Source organism: Oryctolagus cuniculus, chromosome 2, assembly GCF_051225735.1.
Source record: "Oryctolagus cuniculus isolate XC-2025 breed Fujian yellow rabbit chromosome 2, ASM5122573v1, whole genome shotgun sequence".
In the NCBI taxonomy this organism is placed as follows: Eukaryota; Metazoa; Chordata; class Mammalia; order Lagomorpha; family Leporidae; genus Oryctolagus; species Oryctolagus cuniculus.
The window spans coordinates 198,195,311-198,216,012 of record NC_142868.1 but is presented as its reverse complement, the minus strand read 5'-3'; the positions used below and the strand labels follow the sequence as shown (position 1 = coordinate 198,216,012).

Genomic DNA, 20,702 nt, shown 5'->3' with positions numbered 1-20,702 from the left:
AACAATATATTTCTTCTGCCAACATTTAAACTGAAAAACAATTCGTGAAAAAAAATTTAGAACCAAATGGGAGACATGGATTATAACAACATATATATGAACTGCCATCCCATAATGATTGGATTTGATCCTCAAAACAGTGTCTTACGGGAAGGCAGCAAATACCTCAAATCTAGCTACAGCTGATTTACGGTGTTAAAATCCACTACACAAGACCAGCACTGTGGCATAGTAGGTTAGGCTCACTTGTAGTGCTGGCATCCCATATGGCACCGGTTTGAGTCCCAGCTGCTCCACTTCCGATCCAGCTCCCTGATAGTGGCCTGGGAAGGCAGTGGAGGATGGCCCAAGTACTAGGGCTCCTGCACCCACATGGGAGACCTGGAAGAAGCTCCTGGTTCCTGCCTTCTGATTGGCCCAGCTCCACCACTGTGGCCATTTGGAGTGAACCAGATGATGGGAGACCTCTCTCTCTTTGTTTCTCCCTCTCTCTCTGTAACTCTGCCTCCCCAATAAATAAATAATCTTAAAATTCACTCATTCAGCATGTTAGTCACTGACGACAGAGCTGAGTGACCTGGACCCCTCCCAACTCTTCGCCGGAGACACCAGCATATTGCTGCACGCAAACAGAAAATGAGCACCACGCCCGTGCGCAGCCGCAGCTAGGCAGCCTCCCCGAGTCAGCAGGCACCAGCACCGGGCTGAGTAGGATGGATGCCGGCCAGGCCTGGCACAAGAAGCCAGGCAGCCAGGCTCGCCACCACAGCGCCGGACGTGAAGAAGGGGGCGCCACTTTAAAGTAGGAGTGAACGGAAGCAAGCATTCTCCTTAAAAACACACCTGGGCCACCATCAGTGAGAAATGAAGTAGCAGCCGCAGCAAGACCCTGTGCCCTGAACGCGCCTAAGATCTGTTCAAACGCTGTTTGCCAAAGCAACCACTAAGACCAACCACAGATCAGGGACAGCTGACGAAACAAAGTACACTTTTCAGTAGGAAACCACTCGACGCAACCCTCACCAACAGTCGTCTACTGAACCCCAGACGGCTTCCAGACTTGGCCCAGCTTTTGCACGAGTTCCCTGGAACCACAACTATGCACACAGCGCTCAGCGGGTCGTGTACGCTCTTGCACAGAGGGGAATGGGGAGTTAAAGAGACCAAGCAATGCACAGGGCTCCAACCGCGGTCCTTTACCTTCAAATTCCTTCCTATCTATAAAATGTACCCCCCCCCCCCAGTTAAATCAGCCTGAACAGGGCCTTCATCTCGTGCCCAGTGCCCAAATCAACAAGTGGCATAACGCAGACAACTCACTACACATTTGTTAAATGAGGAATAAGAGGACTATTCCCACTCCAGGCATAATCAAGTGCAGTGGGGTTGAGACATCACTGTGAAAGGATTTAATTATCAAAAATATTACAAATATACTAGATACAACCTCACTGGTAATACAGCTGATGGCATAAATTTCAGCACTAGCACAAAACACAAATCTAGTGCAACTCTCCCAAGAGCTCACACTGATAAATATTACCAAAAAATCCATATGTGCAGAGAAACAGACATGTATTTTACAGACTAACTCGCAAGCATTTGTACGCCTGCTCTGGAGCTACTTAGTAAGCATCAACGTGATGAGAGCAGAATTCAGTCACGGGCAATGACCCTCAATTGATTTAATTCAATCAATTTTATGTGAAAGCTAAAATTGAGTAGCAGTATATAAAACCTGAACTTCAACATTTTAAGTTATAAGTTAATCATACTCAGGTATGTAAGTCAGCATAAAATTACACAAGAAAAATCACGCTTGAGATGAAGTAAATGAGTTTTAGAATCACCCAATGTGGAAGGCACAGTGGCACCTGAAATCGGAAATGCTCCACCATCGGGAACGTTCTGAATGCCCACATGACGCACAGAAAGCGAGGACTGCGGCGCACCCCGGAGTTCAGGTCATCCAGTTAGGGGTGCTCGCCCGGTGGAGTCCTGTAAATACTCCCAAATCCAAAAATCTCCAAGCCCAGAGCCACTTCCGGGCTGGAGCATTTTAGACGAGGACTGTCAGCCTGTATGCCTGCAGGAGCACACTCGGCACAGACACAGGCAGACGGGCGGTGCTCAGCAGTGCGGATTCGCACGTTCCTAACGCGCCAGAAGGCGCCCTGCTAACGCCCAGCGAGTCAGAACTAAGAGTCACCTGTGACAGACACAATGTTCAGCAGTCTTCTCATGGTCTGGGGACTAATGTCGCTGAACCAGTCCTCGGTGACCAGCAGCTTGGTGAGGTCAAAGGACATCTGCCGGGTGACGGTGCGCTGCATCTGCCGCCTCCGGTACGTGTCCTGGAAGAGCGGGCAGCAGGGACAGTGAGCCGCGCCCCAGCCCGAGACGCCAACACGCACGACCACGCCATCCAAAGCCGCCGCACAGAGGAGGCGGCACGGCGGGAGGTTTCCCACGTCCCCGGGGCAGACCCTTCAGGAGCAGGTGCAAATCCAGGAGCACCGCTACGGCGTAGCTTCAGATGCACGCGCCTCACGCTGGCACAGTTACAGGCGGCGCAGTGCCCTAAGGCTAAGTACGCGGAGCCGGGTAGCGGCCTGCATCCAAATTCCACGGAGGCTCAGCACGTCTAGGAATCCTGGAATAACCAAGTGGATGCGTCTGGTCCGCTTTCTGGAGTCAGCGTCTTGATTTTTTAGGTTATTTTAAAATGTACGACAATTAAGTCAAAGGCACAAGGTTCTGTTACTACCCTCACATCTCCACAGGAGACATTTTTTTAAAAGTTGATCTGAAAGGCAGAGAGACCACGAGAGACAGCAGCCCGGGCTCTTGCATCTGCTGGTTCAGTCAGGGCAGGGCTGGGCTGGGCTGAGCGGGCAGGAATTCCTCCAACAGGAGGAACAGGCAAACAAGCAGCCTCCTGCTCTCGGGTCCTGCCGCCAGGGAGGGGCGAGTGCATCCGGACGGTGCCCGAGACAGACTCCCAGGAAAGAAATTAAAAGGCCAATCACCCAGCCCTCGGAATGCAGTGCTGTCGATGTCATGTCCATCAGGGCAGGTGTCCAGGGCAGAGGTCGGGACGCCACTTGGGATGCCCGCATTCCATACGGGAGTGCCCGGGCTCAAGTCAGCTCCACTCCTGATGAGCACCCATATGAACCCTGGGTGGCAGCAGGTCATAACTCAAGTAGCTGGGCCCCTGCCAACCACATGGGAGACTCAAACTGAGTTCTGGGCCCCTGGTTTGGGCCTGGTCCAGCCCCAGCTGATGCAGGTATTTGGGGAGTGAACCAGCAGATGAAAGATCTCTCTGTATGTATCTCTTTTTGTCTCTCTGCCTTTCAAATAAAACAAATTAGTAAGCAACATTTTTACATTATCATTCATCATATTAACCTTGTATTCATATCTATAAAGGGTGGAGGCATAAAATAAATGTCACAATGACATCAGAGACACATTTTTAACAATTTATTTGAAAGGCAAAGAGGAGCTCTTCCACCCACTGTGTTCACTCCCCAAACGCCCCCAACGGCCAGGCTGGCCCAGGCCAAAGTCAGGACCTGGAAATCAACCCAGGTCTCCCACAAGAGTGGCGGAGACGCCAGGACTCGTGCTTGAGTCACGACCTGCTGCCTCCCAGGGCGGGCGCTAGCAGGAAGCTGGGGTCAGCGGCAGAGCTGGGACCCGCGCTTGGGCATGCTGATACGGGGTAAGGGAGGAGCCATGAGGCATCTGTAACTGCTGTGAAAATACCAGTCCTGGGACACATTTTTTAAGAAATAAAATACGAAAGTCCATGACAGCAAACCAGAAAAGAAGGCCAATGCCAATGGTAACCCCAGTTAGTTGTCCCTACGTAGCACAGTCACAACTTCCCCGCAAGTGGGTGTACGTGGACACGTACAGGCAAGACGGGAGACAGCTAAGTACCAGAGGACAGAGGAAGCAGGGCAGGGCACAGAATCATCACGGAGACACACAAGGAGCACACGTCCCACAAGCAGCAGGGAAGGAGAAAAGCTAACAGGAAGACAAAGCCAGGAGCTTTCTCACCCTACAAACTTCTCTCCCACAGCTGTGGTGGCAACAGGCACAGCAACACCTGATCTGGTGGGTGAACCATTTAGCTGCAAGATCTCACTGCTGGAGATTCCCACACACTTGGCTGGGACGCGGCAGCGCCGGACTGAGAGCCGGGTGAGGGCAGGGACTCCCACACAACAGAAGGCAGCTAGGGCCCAGGTGCAGGCGTCCCTGCACCACCTGACGCTGCAGGGGACGCCACAGTGTGCATCCCTAATACCCACGAGCCTATCGAGGCGGCAGCCCCTTACTGTTATTGGAATAACTGCATACAAACATAGAGCTCAAGGACTGGGGCATCGTGGGGCAGGGAGTTAAGTCGCTGCTTCTGACGCTGGCAGCCCATAAGAGAGCGCTGGTTTGAGTCCCGCCTGCTCCACTTCTAATCCAGCTCCCTGCTAACACGCCTGAGAAGGCAGTGGGGGATGGCACATGTGCCTGGGCCCTGCACCCTCGTGGGAGACCCAGATGGAGCTCCTGACTCCTCACTTCCGCCTGGCACAGCCTTGGCTGTGGTGGTCATTTGGGGAGTGAACCAGCAGATGGAAGACACACCTCTCTCTGTCACTCTGCCTTTCAAATAAATGACAAAATAAATCTTAAGCAAAAATCCCGTAGCTCAAGTCCAACAGCGTCTCACCCGTCGATTGAGGGCTGTCCTGCTGCCGAGCTTCGTCAACTCCCCGAGGCTGTTCTGCGAGACTCTTCGGTCAGCGTCTTCCTGCAGCCCTTAAAGAGCCCATCAACAAAGCATCATTTGCACTAAAATTCACACAGACATGAAATACCAGAAACACTTTCCAAGGTGAAAGGAAAGCCACCGGGGAAAACTGCAAGGCTGCTTCAGAGCCAAGGCACCGCGGCAGCCCGGTCGTCACCTGCCGCGTCCGGACACGGAACGTCCCCGTTCGCTGTCGAGCTCACGAGGAAGCGCCTGGCGCTGCTCAGCCCACGACTGTTCAGGAACACGGGCAGGTGCACGATGTTGCGCATGTAGTCGTGCCCGTTGATATTCGAGTCACGAAGCACACTGCTGAGGTTCTGGTTAATCGCCTTTATGATGATGTGTGGGTCACTTGCAAAAATGGCAATGAATGGGCCTTTGGAAAACAGAACCCGGACCTGTGGTAGGAGAAACGTTTAGCTGTGACATAAGATTTAAATTATCCAAAACAGCAGGATGTCGCTCCAAAATGTGTGCTCCCCTTTGGGGACAAGACTGTTGATGTCGTATTTGTTTTATCCAAATATTCTCCAAATTTGAAAACAACGCATATTAACAGCTCAACCTGAATTTGTTGCCATCTGGCAGTGACAAAGCCTACACAGAAAGTAAGTCATTGTACCTCACCTTAAGACACTTCCATCTGCATAAGAGCAGCACAGGAGAGCCACACATGCGCCTGGCCTGTGCCCCAGGCACACCCTACTGCTAGGAACACCCTGGGGACGGCCGCTCCCATGTGTGTCTTCCAGAAGCTCTGCAGAGCCCACAGGCTGCGCCCCACGTGTCCCGGGGTCCAGAGGCCGCAGCCACACCATGAAGTAGGAGATGTTCTGCTACTTTTCTCACGCTGTCATTTGGCGAAAATTACCTACATCTTTCTGTGATGAAACATTTACTCTTGCTATGCTTCTACATAAAAAAAAAGTTGTCTTTACAAAAGAATAATGACAAGAGGGACACGTGCTGCTGAAGCTGAAGACGGCCTCCACCCGCCCGCCCGCGGTGTCTTCTGAAGCAGGCGCCCTCCCCAGCCACAGGGCGACAGCGCTGAGCGCCCAGGCAGCGAACGCACCGTGTCCAGCATCTGCAGCACCTTGTCCTGCTCGCAGGCGTCTAACCCGTCGATGATCACCACCAGCCGCGTCTGATTCTGAGTGAAGCTGTCGATGGTTTTCGCCATCCTGGCCATCAGTTCCACTTCCCACTTCAGAACCTATGCAAAGGAAAGATCCAGAAAGCACTGAGGAGACCAGAGGGTACGCACACTTCTTTAAACACGTGACAGGAAGCATCCAACTCCCACAGAGAGAAGACAAACCCGACGGCTCTGCTGTCGCTGTGACTCCACCTGCAACTGCAGCGAAGGCGACAGCTCACCACGTGGCTGCACGGGCACACGCGACGCTGCAAAGCACACTGTGACAGCCACGCGGGAAACCAGACCGCGCAGTGACTGCCGAAACCGCAGCCTCTTGGATATGAATGCAAATCCAAAAGCTCTAACGATCTGACCCGGCTCCCTGACGGCACCTGCGCTTGTCCAAAGGAAGGGGCCACAGAATTCTACAAAGCCCCTTCCAGCGTAAAAATGGGTTCCTGTTTTACAGCTACTGGTGGTTCAATTTGCTGTTTTTTTCTTAAAACAGATCCGATCTGCTTACTTTACTTGGCTCCAGCGGAACCTATATTAACAGGCAGTAACTGCCACCTGTGGAATAACCTGCTCACTCCCTTGAGTATCTTATAAAAGTCCATTTTATAAAACATGCTATTCTTATGACTTTTTTTTCATTTTAAATATGTTTTTCCACAAGAAAAAAATCTAAAATAAAACTAAAAGTAAGTGTGAGGTCTTTGGAATCTGGTTCAGCGTGTAAATATCATGGAAGTTGCCACTTCTTGATTTTTACACATTTATGTATGTAAGTCAAAGCGTGAGAGAAACCAGTGTCAGCAGTGACACAGTGATGGGGAGGAACTCAGAATTATTTTGCTTATTCTACAGTACACATATAACCACTGAAGTAGAACAGTATTGCTTGAAAGTGGAACAGTATTACCACTGAAAAAGCTGAAAAAGAAGTATAATTAATAATGCTAAGAAAGATAAGAAAATGGAATCTAGTAAAATGCTTAATCCAAAAAAGGCATAGAAACAGTGGAAGACAAAAATAGGAACAAAGAACAAGGGAAACAAATAGAAAACAGTAATAAATATGGCAGATACTAATTCATCTACATCAATAATCACCTTGAAAGTTAACTGTCTAAACCCACCAATTAAAATAAAGCAACTATCAGAGTGGATCCAGTTGTATGTTGTCACAAGAAATCCACTTTAAATACAAAGGCACATATAGATTAAAAGTAAATGAAGAAAGATGCACCATGCTAATGCCAATCGATAGAGAGTGAGAGTAGCCACATTAATTCCAGACAGTGAAAATTTATTTTTTATTTTTTTATTTTATTTTATTTTTTAATTTTTGACAGGCAGAGTGGATAGTGAGAGAGAGACAGAGAGAAAGGTCTTTCTTTGCCGTTGGTTCACCCTCCAATGCCGTCACGGCTGGCGCACTGCGGCCGGCGCACCGTGCTGATCCAATGGCAGGAGCCAGGTGCTTATCCTGGTCTCCCATGGAGTGCAGGGCCCAAGCACTTGGGCCATCCTCCACTGCACTTCCAGGCCACAGCAGAGAGCTGGCCTGGAAGAGGGGCAACCGGGACAGAATCCGGTATCCCGACCGGGACTAGAACCCGGTGTGCCGGCACCGCAAGGCGGAGGATTAGCCTATTGAGCCACGGCACCGGCCTTTTTCTTTTTTTTTTTTATCTTTTTTTTTTTTTTTTTTTTTTTTTTGACAGGCAGAGTGGATAGTGAGAGAGAGAGAGACAGAGAGAAAGGCAGACAGTGAAAATTTAAAGCAAGGAAAGGTCTGGGTATGTCTTATATATGTCTTCCACTAAAGACTTTAACAAATACTTGACCAAAGAAGATACACAGATAGCAAATGCACATATGAAAATATGCTGCACGCCACATCTCACCAGGGACAGGCAAACCAAAACAATGAAACAACACATACACCCATTACAATGGCCCAAACCCGTAAAATCAGTTACATCAGGCTGGCGCCACAGCTCAGCAGGCTAATCCTCCGCCTTGCGGCGCCGGCACACCGGGTTCTAGTCCCGGTCGGGATACCGGATTCTGTCCCGGTTGCCCCTCTTCCAGGCCAGTTCTCTGCTGTGGCCAGGGAGTGCAGTGGAGGATGGCCCAAGTACTTGGGCCCTGCACCCCATGGGAGACCAGGAGAAGCACCTGGCTCCTGCCATCGGATCAGCACGGTGCGCCGGCCGCAGCGCACCAGCCGTGGCGGCCATTGGAGGGTGAACCAACGGCAAAAGGAAGACCTTTCTCTCTCTCTCTCTCTCTCTCTCACTGTCTACTCTTGCCTGTCAAAAAAAAAAAAAAAAATCAGTTACATCAAGGGCCAGCGCTGTGACACAGTTTAATCCTCCACCTGCAGCGCAGGCATCCCATATGGGCGCCAGTTCTAGTCCCGGCTGCTCCTCTTCCAATCTAGCTCTCTGCTATGGCCTGGGAAAGCAGTGGAAGATGGCCCAAGTCCTTGGGCCCCTGCATCTGTATGAGAGACTGGAAGAAGCTCCTGGCTCCTGGCTTCAGATCAGCACAGCTCCGGCCGCAGCGACCATTAGGGGAGTGAACCAACGGAAGGAAGACCTTTCTCTCTGTCTCAATGTCTATAACTCTACCTGTCAAATAAAAGAATCGATTACATCAAATGATGGCAAGGATGAGGAGGGTAGCAGGAGCCCTGGTTCACTGCTGGTAGAGACACAAAATGGCACAGCCACTCTGGGAGATGGCTCCGGGGCTTCTGACAAGAGCACGCACACTCTTACCACAGGATTCCGTAATCACACTCCTTGGGTATCTAACCAGAGGAGCTGATCATCTACGTTCACATAAAACCTGCACGCGGACGCCTGCCTCAACCTTCTTCACGTCTGTCAAAACTTGGAAGCAACAAAGACGTCCTTCGACAGGTGAATGGACACGTGGGCGGTGGTACGTCCAGACAGTGGACTGTTACCACCAGGGCAACAAGGGCCGCAGCTAGGGCAGGACTGCAAGGGACTGAAATGGCCACTGCACGTGAACGAAGCCCATCTGGAAAGCCAACTGCACTAGAGGGCACCTCCGGGAAAACCAAGCCTCGGGGAGGGCAGTCAGTGCCGCGGGCTGCAGGAGGGAGGGAGGCGTGAGCGAGCCCGGAGACTTCAGGGCAGCAAGCGTGTTCTGTGTGGCACCTAATGATGCACGCACTGTCCAAACGCACAGAGCGCAAACGCCAGGAACGGACCCTCATGCACACTGTGGGGGACAAGCCTGGGGGTTCTGATGGCGGCGAGGCCAAGCCCGGGCAGGGGCAGGGGCGAATGAGAGATCTCTGTAATTTCCTCCCAATTTGGCTGTGAACTTAAAATTGCTTTAAAATTTTGCCTTGGGATCAGGGAGTCGGCCTGGCAATTAGACGCTTACCTCCCACACTGGAGTCCCCAGGTTCAATACCCGCCCCAGGTCCTGACTCCCGCTTCCTACCCACGCAGGCCTTGTGAGACAGCCATGACAGCTCAAGTGTTTGGGTCCCTACCACCTACACAGGAGACTGGAATTGAGTTGGCGAGCGCTGCCCCAGCCACTGTGGACGCGGACTGGAGTGCTCTCTCTATCTGCCTGTCAAGTAAAAATATTTTTTTAAAAGTCTTGAGTAAATAAATAAAAACTAAGCTAACGTACCGCCAACGTTTAGAGCGGACACTCCGTAGCGCCCCGGTGAGCATGGGGTGTGGCACAGTTACATCACGTGCTTTCAAACAAACAATACGTACTTACTTTCATGAAACCTTCACTTTTCAATTTATGCAATCTGGAGGCGGCGTTATGGAGGCGTTTTCTTTGAGAGTTCAGAAGAGAGTCCAGCACTTGCCACCACGTCCGACAGTTGAGCACAAAGGCCAGCCCCACCACAGACGCCATTGCTATGAGGACAGCATTCACCGTCAGGTGTTTCGGGTCAACCCTGAACACAGCCAGGAGAGTGGTCCCAGCAACAATGCAGCCAAGGATGAAGAGGAAGATGACGAAAGACGGGAGGCAACACGTTTTTTTCCATTTCTTTTTACCTGCAACACAACAGATGGTTTAACAACCACCAACACACCCAGTATCTAAGAAGCCTGGCACCCCAGTCCCAGGCTCTGATAAGTCATGCTCAAGTCACTTTCATGAAAATAAACTGAACAGCCATCCCACCCCCAACCCCTGTACACACACACACACACACACACAGAGAGAGAGAGAGAAGAAGGGAGGAGACCCTACCCTGAGTCTCTTCAGTCTTGAATACTCGAAAAAGCCTGGTGGCCAAAAAGCCAAACTCTCTCTCACAGGCGTCTGACAGGGTGGCGATCATCTCCGCCAGCGAGGTCTCTCCACCCACACTGGACAGCCTGTTGTAATCCGTGAACAGAAACCTGCAGCGAGGGACCAGTTAGAACGGCGCTCAGACTCGGGCTGTGACCAGCAACCTCAGCACGGGACAGCGCCCCGGCATGTACACTTCACTTCTTTTTACTGCCTGCAGAACCCGGTTCTAACATTGCGAGGAAGAAAAAGAACTTGCAACCGTCTGCACTTTCAACACCTTACCTACTTTTGTTAGGAAAAAACAATAATAAAAATTGAATGTTGGGGCCAGCGTTATGACACAGTGGGTAAAGCCACTGCCTGTGACACCGGCATCCCATGTGGGTGCCAGTTCGACTCCCGGCTTCTCCTCCTCCGATCCAGCTCCCTGTCTAGGGCCTGGGAAAAGCGGCAGAGGACGGCCCGCACATGGGAGACCCGGATGAAGCTCCTGGCTTTGGCCTGGGCCAGCCCTGGCTGTTGCGGCCATCTGGGGAGTGAACCAGCAAATGAAGAATCTCCCTCTGTTAATCTGACATTCAAATAAATTAACCTTTTTTTAATAATGGCACATAGCAGAGCTAAATAAGTAGCCCGAGAAGGGCAGAAGGAGAAACAGTCCTAACTGCTTACACGGACAGTCGGCATCTCACAGGTCCTGACACAGCGATCTTAAGGTGGCATCTCCGGCCAGAACGTAGCCAGGAGCCACACAAAGAAAGCGCTCTAGTAACAACCAAAGAGATCCGAATGGTGAGAGAATATTCACTACAGTCACTAGGAATTTCAAGTCCAAAGCTAGAAAAAAGGATTCTGAACATTTTTAATACAAAGAAGAGAGTAAGGGGCCGGCGCTGTGGCGCAGCGGGTTAATGCCCTGGCCTGAAGCACAGGCATCCCATATGGGCACCGGTTCAAGTCCCGGCTGCTCCTCTTCCAATCCAGCTCTCTGCTGTGGCCTGGGAAAGAGTGGAAGATGCCCAAGTGCTTGGGCCCCTGCACCGCATGGGAGACTAAGAAGCTCCTGGCTCCTGGCTTCGGATCAGTGCAGCTCTGGCTGTTGTGGGAAACTGAGGAGTGAACCAGTGGATAGAAGCTCACTCTCTCTCTCTCTGTCTCTCTGTCCCTCCTCTTTCTGTGTAACTCTGACTTTCAAATAAATAAATAAAGTGTTTAAGGAAACAGGCAAGTGTACCCCGATGTGAACTTTACACAAGGTATACATGTATTGAAATATGAGGCGGTGTCCCATAAATATGCATCATTTTATGTGTCACCTGAGAAAACTAAGTTTCAAGCCCAGAAATTCCATTTAAACATTTAAGCTTTAGAATGTCTTACATGTACAGGTTCCACATTCTACCAGGGATTCTGCAATAGTTATAAAATATCCTTTCCGCAATTGTTCTTCAAAATAACTGAGTGTTTTGTATTTTGAGTATGTGAATCGTTACTGCTGCGTTAGTTCCTTTCTCCATTCTCTGTATCAAACTCATCTCAATTCAGGAGATAAGCACTGCTTTGAATACACAAGGTGGGAGCACACCACACTCCACTGTGTCATCTTTACCGATGCTGCTTTCACTGCTGTAACAAAAACAGTGCCTCATGACACCGTCTTTCTTCCTTTCTGTAAAAATATTTCCCCAATTATGTTATTCTATTCTTGTAACTCTCTGTTTTTAAAGCCCTTTCACAGTACTCCATCACACGCTAATGACAGCAGTCCCTCCCTCCGTCACAGGGGATTGGTTCCCGGGCCCCCCGCAGGTTCCTCACACAAAGCGGTGAAGCACCTGCACATCCCCGAGCCCACCTTCCCGTGGACTCCCATGTCTCGGTTACTGCAACACCAGAACACCGGGCCTGCTCCGTAAATCCCTGCCATGCCACCCTGTCCAGGACTGGTGCCAAGAGAACGCCTGCACTCTTGAAAACATTTTCAGCCCCCCGTCGGCTGACTGCGTTGGTGAGGAAGCCGGGAGGTGGACGGGGTTAACTATACTGATGAGCATGCGCCTTTATCTTTCTCTCTTGTATTCATGGCTTTGATATTTCACCTCGTGCTTGGTCTATTTGTTTTCTTTTTAAATTACACATATTTTACCTTATAATTTTTAAAATTCTTATTCTTTTTTTTTAAGATTTTTTTTTTTTTAAGTCAGAGTTACACAGAGAGAGAAGCAGAGACAGAGAAAAAGAGAGAGAGGTCTTCCATCCGCTGGTTCACTCCCCAGTTGGCTGCAACACCTAGAGCTGCACCAATCCAAAGCCAGGAGCCAGGAGCTTCCTCGAGGTCTCCCATGCAGGTACAGAGGCCCAAGGACTTGGGCCATCCTCTACTGCTTTCCCAGACCACAGCAGAGAGCTGGATCAGAACTGGAGCAGCTGGGACTTGAACTGGTGCCCAGATGGGATGCCGGCACTGCAGGCAGCGGCTTTACCGCTATATCACAGCACCGGCCTCAAAATTCTTAACTCTTTTAATACACTTTAAAGTTTTTGCTAACTCCTGTTGAACTCTGCTTCTAATTTTCTAACTTTTTCTTTTGTCTTACTCTCCTCTAGAGCCCTCTGCATTTCCTTTATTCCTTAAATGCTCATCATTTCTATTTTCTCATAAATTTCCTATTTGACACGAATAATTATTTTAGACAGCCACCCAAATACATTTTCAGCAGCAGTTTCCTGTTCAGAGCTGCTTCCTGAGGCCACACACTCAGCAGGAGCTTCTGAGCGCCCTCCTTGTGCCGGGACCTCATCTCTGATCATCTCTCCCTCCAAAATGTGTCCCAAAGGATGGCAACAGGTGACGTAAGTGGGGGTCAAAGTCTCTGCTGAAATATAATCAAGTGAACAAAATTAAACAGACTCTGTAAAGAAAGATGCCTCTGACCCTTTAATGTACAAGAGGGAGATATACAATGAAGTGTTTCCTAAATGTATTTCACCAGGCTACCTTTTATTTTTTCCCCCACATAAAAAGTTCAAGGTATGGGCCTGGTGCTGTGGTGTAGTGGGTAAAGCCGCCGCCTGCAGTGCTAACATCCCATATGGGAGCCAGTCTGAGTCCCGGCTGCTGCACTTCCGATCCAGTTCCCCGCTCATGCGCCTGGGAAAGCAGCAGAAGACGCCCAAGTGCTTGGGCCCCTGCACCCGCGTGGGAGACTTGGAAGAAGCTCCCGGCTTCAGATCAGTGCAGCTCTGGCCATTGCAGCCATCTAGGGAGTGAACCAGTGGGTGGAAGATTCCATCTCTCTCTCTCTCTCTCTCTCTCTCTAACTCTGCCTTTCAAACAAATAAATAAATCTTTAAAAAAGCAAGAAGTTGCCTCTGTCACACGGACCAACTCACCTCACAGGCAAAGCTTTCGTTGTCTGCTCTGGCAGTTCTGGTGGATTCACAAACATCAGCTGGAAGAGGAGCTCCAAATAGCCTACATGTCTTGCCAGTCGGGTACTGAGGACCCAGGCCCAATTCCAACTCTCCCCTTCCCTTCGTCCACCAAAGTAAATGACAACTGAAATTGATAGTTCAAAAAATTGAATTAGTAGTCAGGCAGCTTCTTCTCTCCAAACGGTCAAAAATCAAGCAATGACAGCCAAGCTTATGTAACTTCTTATGGTCCCATATGATTTCCTAAGTACTCCTCAGAGAATTTCCCAACGAGCCTCCGCTAACATTCCAAATGTATGGGAGAAGCAAACAGACTAAAGCACGCCTAAGAGTTGAGATCAGAAAGACGACACCTTACACAGAAATGGACCCTCAGTTCAGATTCACCAAGGGCTTGGGGTTTATCACTATCTGCAGTTGTTAAAGATACCAGCTCCTCCTTTTCTTGCAATTGAAGAAAAGGGATTGCATTTTTCAACTTTGCTTTTGGGTAAAATAAAAATCATGGTCATGGCCAGCTTGCTTAAGGGCATGCAACTAGTGGCATAGAGAAGCCTTCTTTAGAAAAAAGACTTGGGGCCGGCATTGTGCACAGAGGGTAAAGCCACTGCCTGCAGTGCTGGCATCCCATATGAGCACTGGTTCAAGTCCCAGCTGTTCCGGTTCCGATCCAGCTCTCTGTGATGTCCTGGGAAAGCAGTAGAAGATTCCCCAGGTCCTTGGGCCCTTGCACCCACACAGGAGACCTGGAGGAAGCTCCTGGCTCCTGGCTTCAGATCGGCACAGCTCTGGCCATTGCAGCCATCTGGCGAGTGAACCAGCAAATGGACGACCTCTCTCTCTCTCTCTCTCTCTCTCTCTCTGCCTCTCCTTCTCTCTCTGTGTAACTCTTTCAAGTAAATAAATAAATCTTTATAAAAAAAAAAAGACTTATATATAAACCATTAATTAATCGGCAAGGATACTCTAAAAAAATTTATGAAAAATTTGAATTGAAAGATAAGTTTATCTTGGTGAAAAAAAAAAAAAACCTGAGGAAACTCATGCACTTTTTTCGTAAGTTTTTCCCATGAACTTTTTGAAGATTCCTCATGTAAAAGGGTAAGTTTATTAAATCAGAGTGCTGCTTCAATATTAACACACAGTATACCAGCTTTTAGTGCTGTTATTGCCTGGCTATCGACAATGTCCTCTAGGCCAGTTAATAAAATAGTAAAAAGCTCAATTTTCTCATCCAATTATGAAAGCAGGTACCAGTTTAAGAGACACGTATCAATAATGTTTTAAGCAATAAATCTTGCAACTTCCCCCATTTTTAAGAAAACAGAAAAATATGAGACTTACTAAAGAATATATACAAGAGAGCCAAGAAGCTCAGTGACACTGCTATTCCAAGATTTAGGTCAACTGTGAAAGCAAACACCAAACCGAGTCCTCCACAAAACAGCAGGGTAAGAAACACGATGAGCCATGAAAACTGAAACAGAGGTTCAATCTGCTGCCCTGCGAAAGTCTTCATTTCATCTGAAAGAGAGAGCAGCATGAAAAACCTTACTCCCGCTTTGTTTAAGGAACACAACTTCTAAGGAAAACCACAATTTGCACATTTTCAATGCACACATTTATTGGATACTTACTAAGTCACTGGAAACAATGTTTCTACTTAACCCACATTCTCTTTGACACACATAAATGTCAACCACCCTTGCGGTATTCACTCCCCTGCGTCACCCAGCAATGCACAAAGTTCCTTCTCACCCGCACCACAAGCATCCAGAGTTCAGATTCAAATGCAAAAGGCTGGGCTCAGCACTACTTGCAGCTGTGGCGCTACCAGTCCCTCCAAGGGCAGTCTGCCGGATCTGGCTGATACTTAACTTGTGCGGTTTGTGTGACACGAACATGGATATTTCCATGCGCAACAATTAAAGTGATGCTCTGTCTCTGAGCCACCTGGCACCACCACCTTCTCTAGTTCCCCCACCCCTCTGCCGCCCCCACACCTGAGCGTCGGTGACGAGCCCAGATGAGCCCCACACAGGCCGTTCTTCCCACCAAGCCTGGGAAGCCTGGCAGGTGACCCTGAGATCTGCCTTCAAGAATGATGACGACTTTAAGAAGCAAAAAGCCTGCGGGAGGGACTTGGGGGTGATGCCGGGCTGCTCTAGGAAGCTCCCGATGGAGGGAACAACTCGGGAAGAGTGGGACGTTCTTCCAGGAGCGAGCAGTCCTGCCGAATGCAACGCAAGTGCACCCTGCGGCTGCCGGCTGGGCCATGCAGACGGAGAGGCTTGCAAGGGGCTGGAGAACCAACCGGCTTCTGGGGGCTGCGCCGCGCTTCCCATACAGCTGCATCTGACTTAGAAGGAGAACTCAGACGCCCACGCAGAAGATCAACTAGAGGGAGTAAAACCCTAACAGATGTATTTCAGTAAACCAGGTAACCCCCGTCTCACACACAGGGCTCAGGCTCTCTCTTCTCTTCAGGAAGAAAAGCAACCGAGAAAGCCGCGGCGTGTGCACACGCTGTGGAACACACCCTTTACCTTCGAGTTTCTTGAGTAAGAAAGACTTCCCGCTGCCCCACTGTGCGTACAGGCCCACGCAAATGGGCGGCTGCATGGTGGGCTCGCTGAGGATGTCCGCCAGCGCGCTGCTGTACAAGTCGTAGCCAAGCATGTCGCCGTCCGTCTCCGTAGGAGAGAGGTGCCCTGGAACCAGAAACAGCACAGCCCGACACCCCGCGTCACCACACGAGGAAGCCAAACTCATCTGCTGTTTACGTAAATGACTTAAATGTGTAGACCTACGTAAAAATAGTCTCACAGATTCTTAGAAAAATACCATATTTCATGGAATGTGTGCACCTATTGATTTCTGATGTACAACTAAGGAAAATGCTGCCAACTCGTGACGCAAAGCCTTCTTATCCATCACGTGCTAATTTAAAAGATGCCAAAATGTGGAACAATGTGCATCATACATGCAGGGAAATGTAACACAAATGTAACGCAGTACACAGGAATACACTGGATATCTATATACAGAAAGATTCAAAATGTTACAGAAGGATGTAATCACCAGAAAACAAGAAACACTATGGTCTCAGGCAGAAAGGTTTGACAACTTAAAAACAGTAACTCTCCCCCAAATCCACCCGACACTAAGGTAATTCCAATCAAAATCCAGCCCTTGGCCTAGTGGGTAAAAAGCTGCAGCACCAGCGTCCCATATGGGTACCAGTTTGAGTCCCAGCTGCTCCATTTCTGATCCAGCTCCCTGCCGGTGGCCTGGCAGGGCAGCGGAGGATGGCACGGGTGCGTGGGCCCCTGCACCCATGTGGGGGACCCAGAGGAAGTTCCCGGATCCCGAACGGCCCAGCTCCGGCCATTGCAGCTATTTGGGGAGTAAACCAGGAGACGGAAGATCTCTCTCTGCCTCTCCCTCACTCTCTCTCTCCTCGTAACTCTGCATTTCAACAACAACAACAAAAAAAAAAAAAAAAAAAAAAGAAAACCAAGAATATGTAAGAACAGCTAAAAAATAAATTTTAAAGACTACTGATCGGGCCGGCGCTGTGGCTCAATAGGCTAATCCTCCGCCTTGTGGCGCCGGCACACCGGGTTCTAATCCCGGTCGGGGCGCCAGATTCTGTCCCAGTTGCCCCTCTTCCAGGCCAGCTCTCTGCTGTGGCCCGGGAGTGCAGTGGAGGATGGCCCAAGTGCTTGGGCCCTGCACCCCATGGGAGACCAGGAGAAGCACCTGGCTCCTGCCTGCGGATCAGCGCAATGCGCCGGCCGCAGCGCGCCAGCCGCGGCAGCCATTGGAGGGTGAACCAACGGCAAAAAGGAAGATCTTTCTCTCTGTCTCTCTCACTGTCCATTCTGCCTGTCAAAAAAAAAAAAAAAAGACTACTGATCAATAGTCGTCTTTGGAGAAAAACAATAAATACTATAAAACTGTCACAATCTGAATATTTTAGAACCCAAACAGTGTATTAGCATAAGCAGCATTTCAAAGCAGTCAGGAAAAATGAACTATTAAAAGATCTCAATCTCTAACAGCTGAAGACATACATTAAAATGAGAACTCCTTTCTTGCAGATCTGACGAACAAAGATTAAGAGTCTGGAAATGCGCAGGTCAGCAAGGCTGTGGGGAACCGTGCTCTGACACCCCCGGGGGAGGACACACTTGAAACCATTTTGGAGAGTCTATCAGCCCTGCCCACGGAGGGCAATTCCACGTCTGGAAAACTACGCCAAGAAAATTGCCCTACAAGTGAGAGCCAGAGCACGTGCGTACAAGGCTGCTCACTGCAGAGCTTGCTGCCAGCAGCACGGAAACCAAACATTTATCAGCAGAGAACTGACATGTGCCTTCAGAATTTATGAGGACTATGCAGTTAACGTATGACAAGGTTCAGTATTTACAACTTTGATAAGAGGGAAGGACCTTATTTTTCTTTTCTCAATGCTATGTACATAGTATAAAACACTATTATCAATGTAAATACAAGTCTGGGGGGTTATTCAAACAACTACAAGTTGGGAAGTGGGGATAACAGGGAATTTGTGTTTTCTGCTACATACATGTTTTTATTCTTAAAATTTAGTGAACATTACTATTACAATTTAAAAAAATACTTTAAAATACATAACTCACAACAGCACAGAATCATACCTAAAACCAAGATCTAAGTAAGAAGTTAAACTTGAAGATGTCAAGATTTTACTATCTCCTGTTGGTTTCTGGGACTTTTTTAAAAAATTTTAGTGGAAAATTCTTCCATGTATCAAAACATCACAGGGATTGGCACTGTGGCATAGTGGGAAAAGCTGCCACCTGCAGTGCCGGCATCCCATATGGGCACTGGTTTGAGTCCCAGCTGCTCCACTTCCGATCCAGCTCTCTGCTATGGCCTGGGAAAGCAGTGGAAGATGGTCAAAGCCCTTGGGCCCCTGCACCCAGCTGGGAGACCCAAAAGAGGCTCCTGGCTCCAGATAGGCCCAGTTCTGGCTGTTGCAGCCATTTGGGGAGTGAATCAGCAGATGGAAGACCTCTCTCTCTCTCTCTCTCTCTGCCTCTGCCTCAGCCTCAGTGAGACCCACAGAAGAGACAGGTGGGCAAACCACAAAGGCAGAACACTACAGATGCTCAGGCTACACTCGGGGACACAGCCCGTGCTCAGGAGCACAGAGGAAACCTGGGAGAAAGACTTAGAAATGCAGGCTCGACTCTTAGAGGTCCTCACACCTGACACTTGCTCCGAATGCACTCCATGTAGAATGCTAGAACGCAATGCAAAGAATTTGACAGAGAACTACTTTTCTACAGCAAAATAAAACTTCGTTCAACTCTTACATTCTCTGCACAATTGTGACTGGTCTCTTTCATATTTTTAAATAGACATTATTTAAAAGTTCAGCCAGAAACAAAACCCAATACTCACTGGCTCCGAATATCTGAGTTAAAATACTTTTCTGATGGCTACAGTCAATGTTGTACGGCGTCTCGCCTGCTTTGTTGGGCCTATAAAGCAACCGCCCATCTTTGGGATTTCTTAAAAGAAGTTCTGCCAGTTTCCGACTCCTTCCGCGAATGGCAATATGCAAGGGAGTGTCTCCTTTCTGCAAAGACAGCAGGAAATCAGAACTTTCACACATAAAATAAAACACGCCCAGTAGCCACTTTCCTTTTTTGCAGGATAACAGAGAACGTGAACTATTCGTACTTCCCATGGTGAGGGCACACACACTAAACCTTTCATGCCGACCCTCCCCACAGTTCTCCCCACAGTTCCTCACGCAGCGTTTCCTAGACACCGTGGCGCCCACCGCCCTAGACCTGAGGCCACCCTTCTCTTCACTCGACTCCTGCCAGGCCCGGAGCCCACTGCCTCGCTCTCCATCCATGCGGATAGCCACTGTGCAAGGACACGACCGCCTCCCTGGGCTTCCATTCTATTGCACGCTTTCTCCTCATTGGTCTAGAAAGCTCCATCCGCCACACTGATCCCCCCCTCCCCCCCGCCCCAGTGACCTCAGCAGTTCCCAGGGCCAGCACAGCAAGCCTCGCTGCTCCCCGACACCTCCGCCTCGGATTCCCTGACCTCCTCCCATCTTTCTCTGAGCACTGTCACCTGTTCCTCTCTCCTCACTTTCATGCCACCCGAGCACCCGCCTACCCCTGTCCTTGTTAGAAGCTCCAATCACGTTACCATTCTTACCTAAAGCTGATGAAAGCTACTATGTGAAATAGAGATCTTCAGTCCGCAAAGTGTTTACCCATTCGTTACTTCAGAAACACTTCTTTGGAAGACAACCAATGACCCAAAACTTAACAAATAATTCTCTATTCTCATCACCCTGAACTACGACTAAATGAACATGACCTGCAATGTTCTTCCTCTGGTTTCCATAACAACCTTGTCTTGCCTTTCCTCTCTCTCTCATCTGGATTCTCTTCCCATGTCCTAACAGCACCCTGTTATGCACTGAGGACACCCCATGTCCTACCACGGCACCCAGTTCTGCAAGGAGGACTTCCCATGTGCTAACGGAGACCCCGTTATCACTGAGCACTTCCCATGTCCTACCACGGCACCACTACTATGCACTGAGCTCCCTGCACGAGGTAAAGCACTCAGCTGGGCACTTGGGGGGATACAAACACGTTGGATGAAACAGTTCCTGACCTTGAATAGCTTACACTGCCTCAGGAAGAGACCGGGTAAACATGCACGATTAGAAAACAGAGTACAAGAGAACACCGCCACAGGGGGGCACACTCGGCCTCAGTTTCCACTTTCCTCCTACTGACGAGCTCAGTGACTCCCGTGCACCAACCAGCAAACTCCCATCCCCACGCCGACTTCCTGCCCACACTCTGGTCCCACCTCCCAGTGCCCACTGGTCACAGCCTCCTGAATGTCTTACCAGTCACTTAACCAAACGTATCTAAATCAGCCTTCATTGTGTTT

The 20,702-nt window shown here is 49.4% G+C and overlaps 1 protein-coding gene across 6 annotated transcripts in view; it reads right to left on the bottom strand.

The window, feature by feature from the left end:
• KIDINS220 (kinase D interacting substrate 220) overlaps positions 1–20,702 on the bottom strand; it is a 101,779-nt gene that overhangs the window by 47,392 nt on the left and 33,685 nt on the right. For all 6 annotated transcript variants that reach the window (XM_008249999.5, XM_008250001.5, XM_008250002.5 and 3 more), the window contains exons 12-21: positions 19,173–19,350; positions 16,268–16,432; positions 15,066–15,245; positions 13,680–13,845; positions 10,242–10,393; positions 9,753–10,042; positions 5,904–6,044; positions 4,983–5,226; positions 4,745–4,833; positions 2,210–2,354 (exon numbers count right to left, since the gene is read on the bottom strand). In XM_008249999.5, coding sequence (XP_008248221.3) covers positions 2,210–2,354; positions 4,745–4,833; positions 4,983–5,226; positions 5,904–6,044; positions 9,753–10,042; positions 10,242–10,393; positions 13,680–13,845; positions 15,066–15,245; positions 16,268–16,432; positions 19,173–19,350 — 1,750 coding nt within the window. The remainder of the gene's footprint in view (positions 1–2,209; positions 2,355–4,744; positions 4,834–4,982; positions 5,227–5,903; positions 6,045–9,752; positions 10,043–10,241; positions 10,394–13,679; positions 13,846–15,065; positions 15,246–16,267; positions 16,433–19,172; positions 19,351–20,702) is intronic.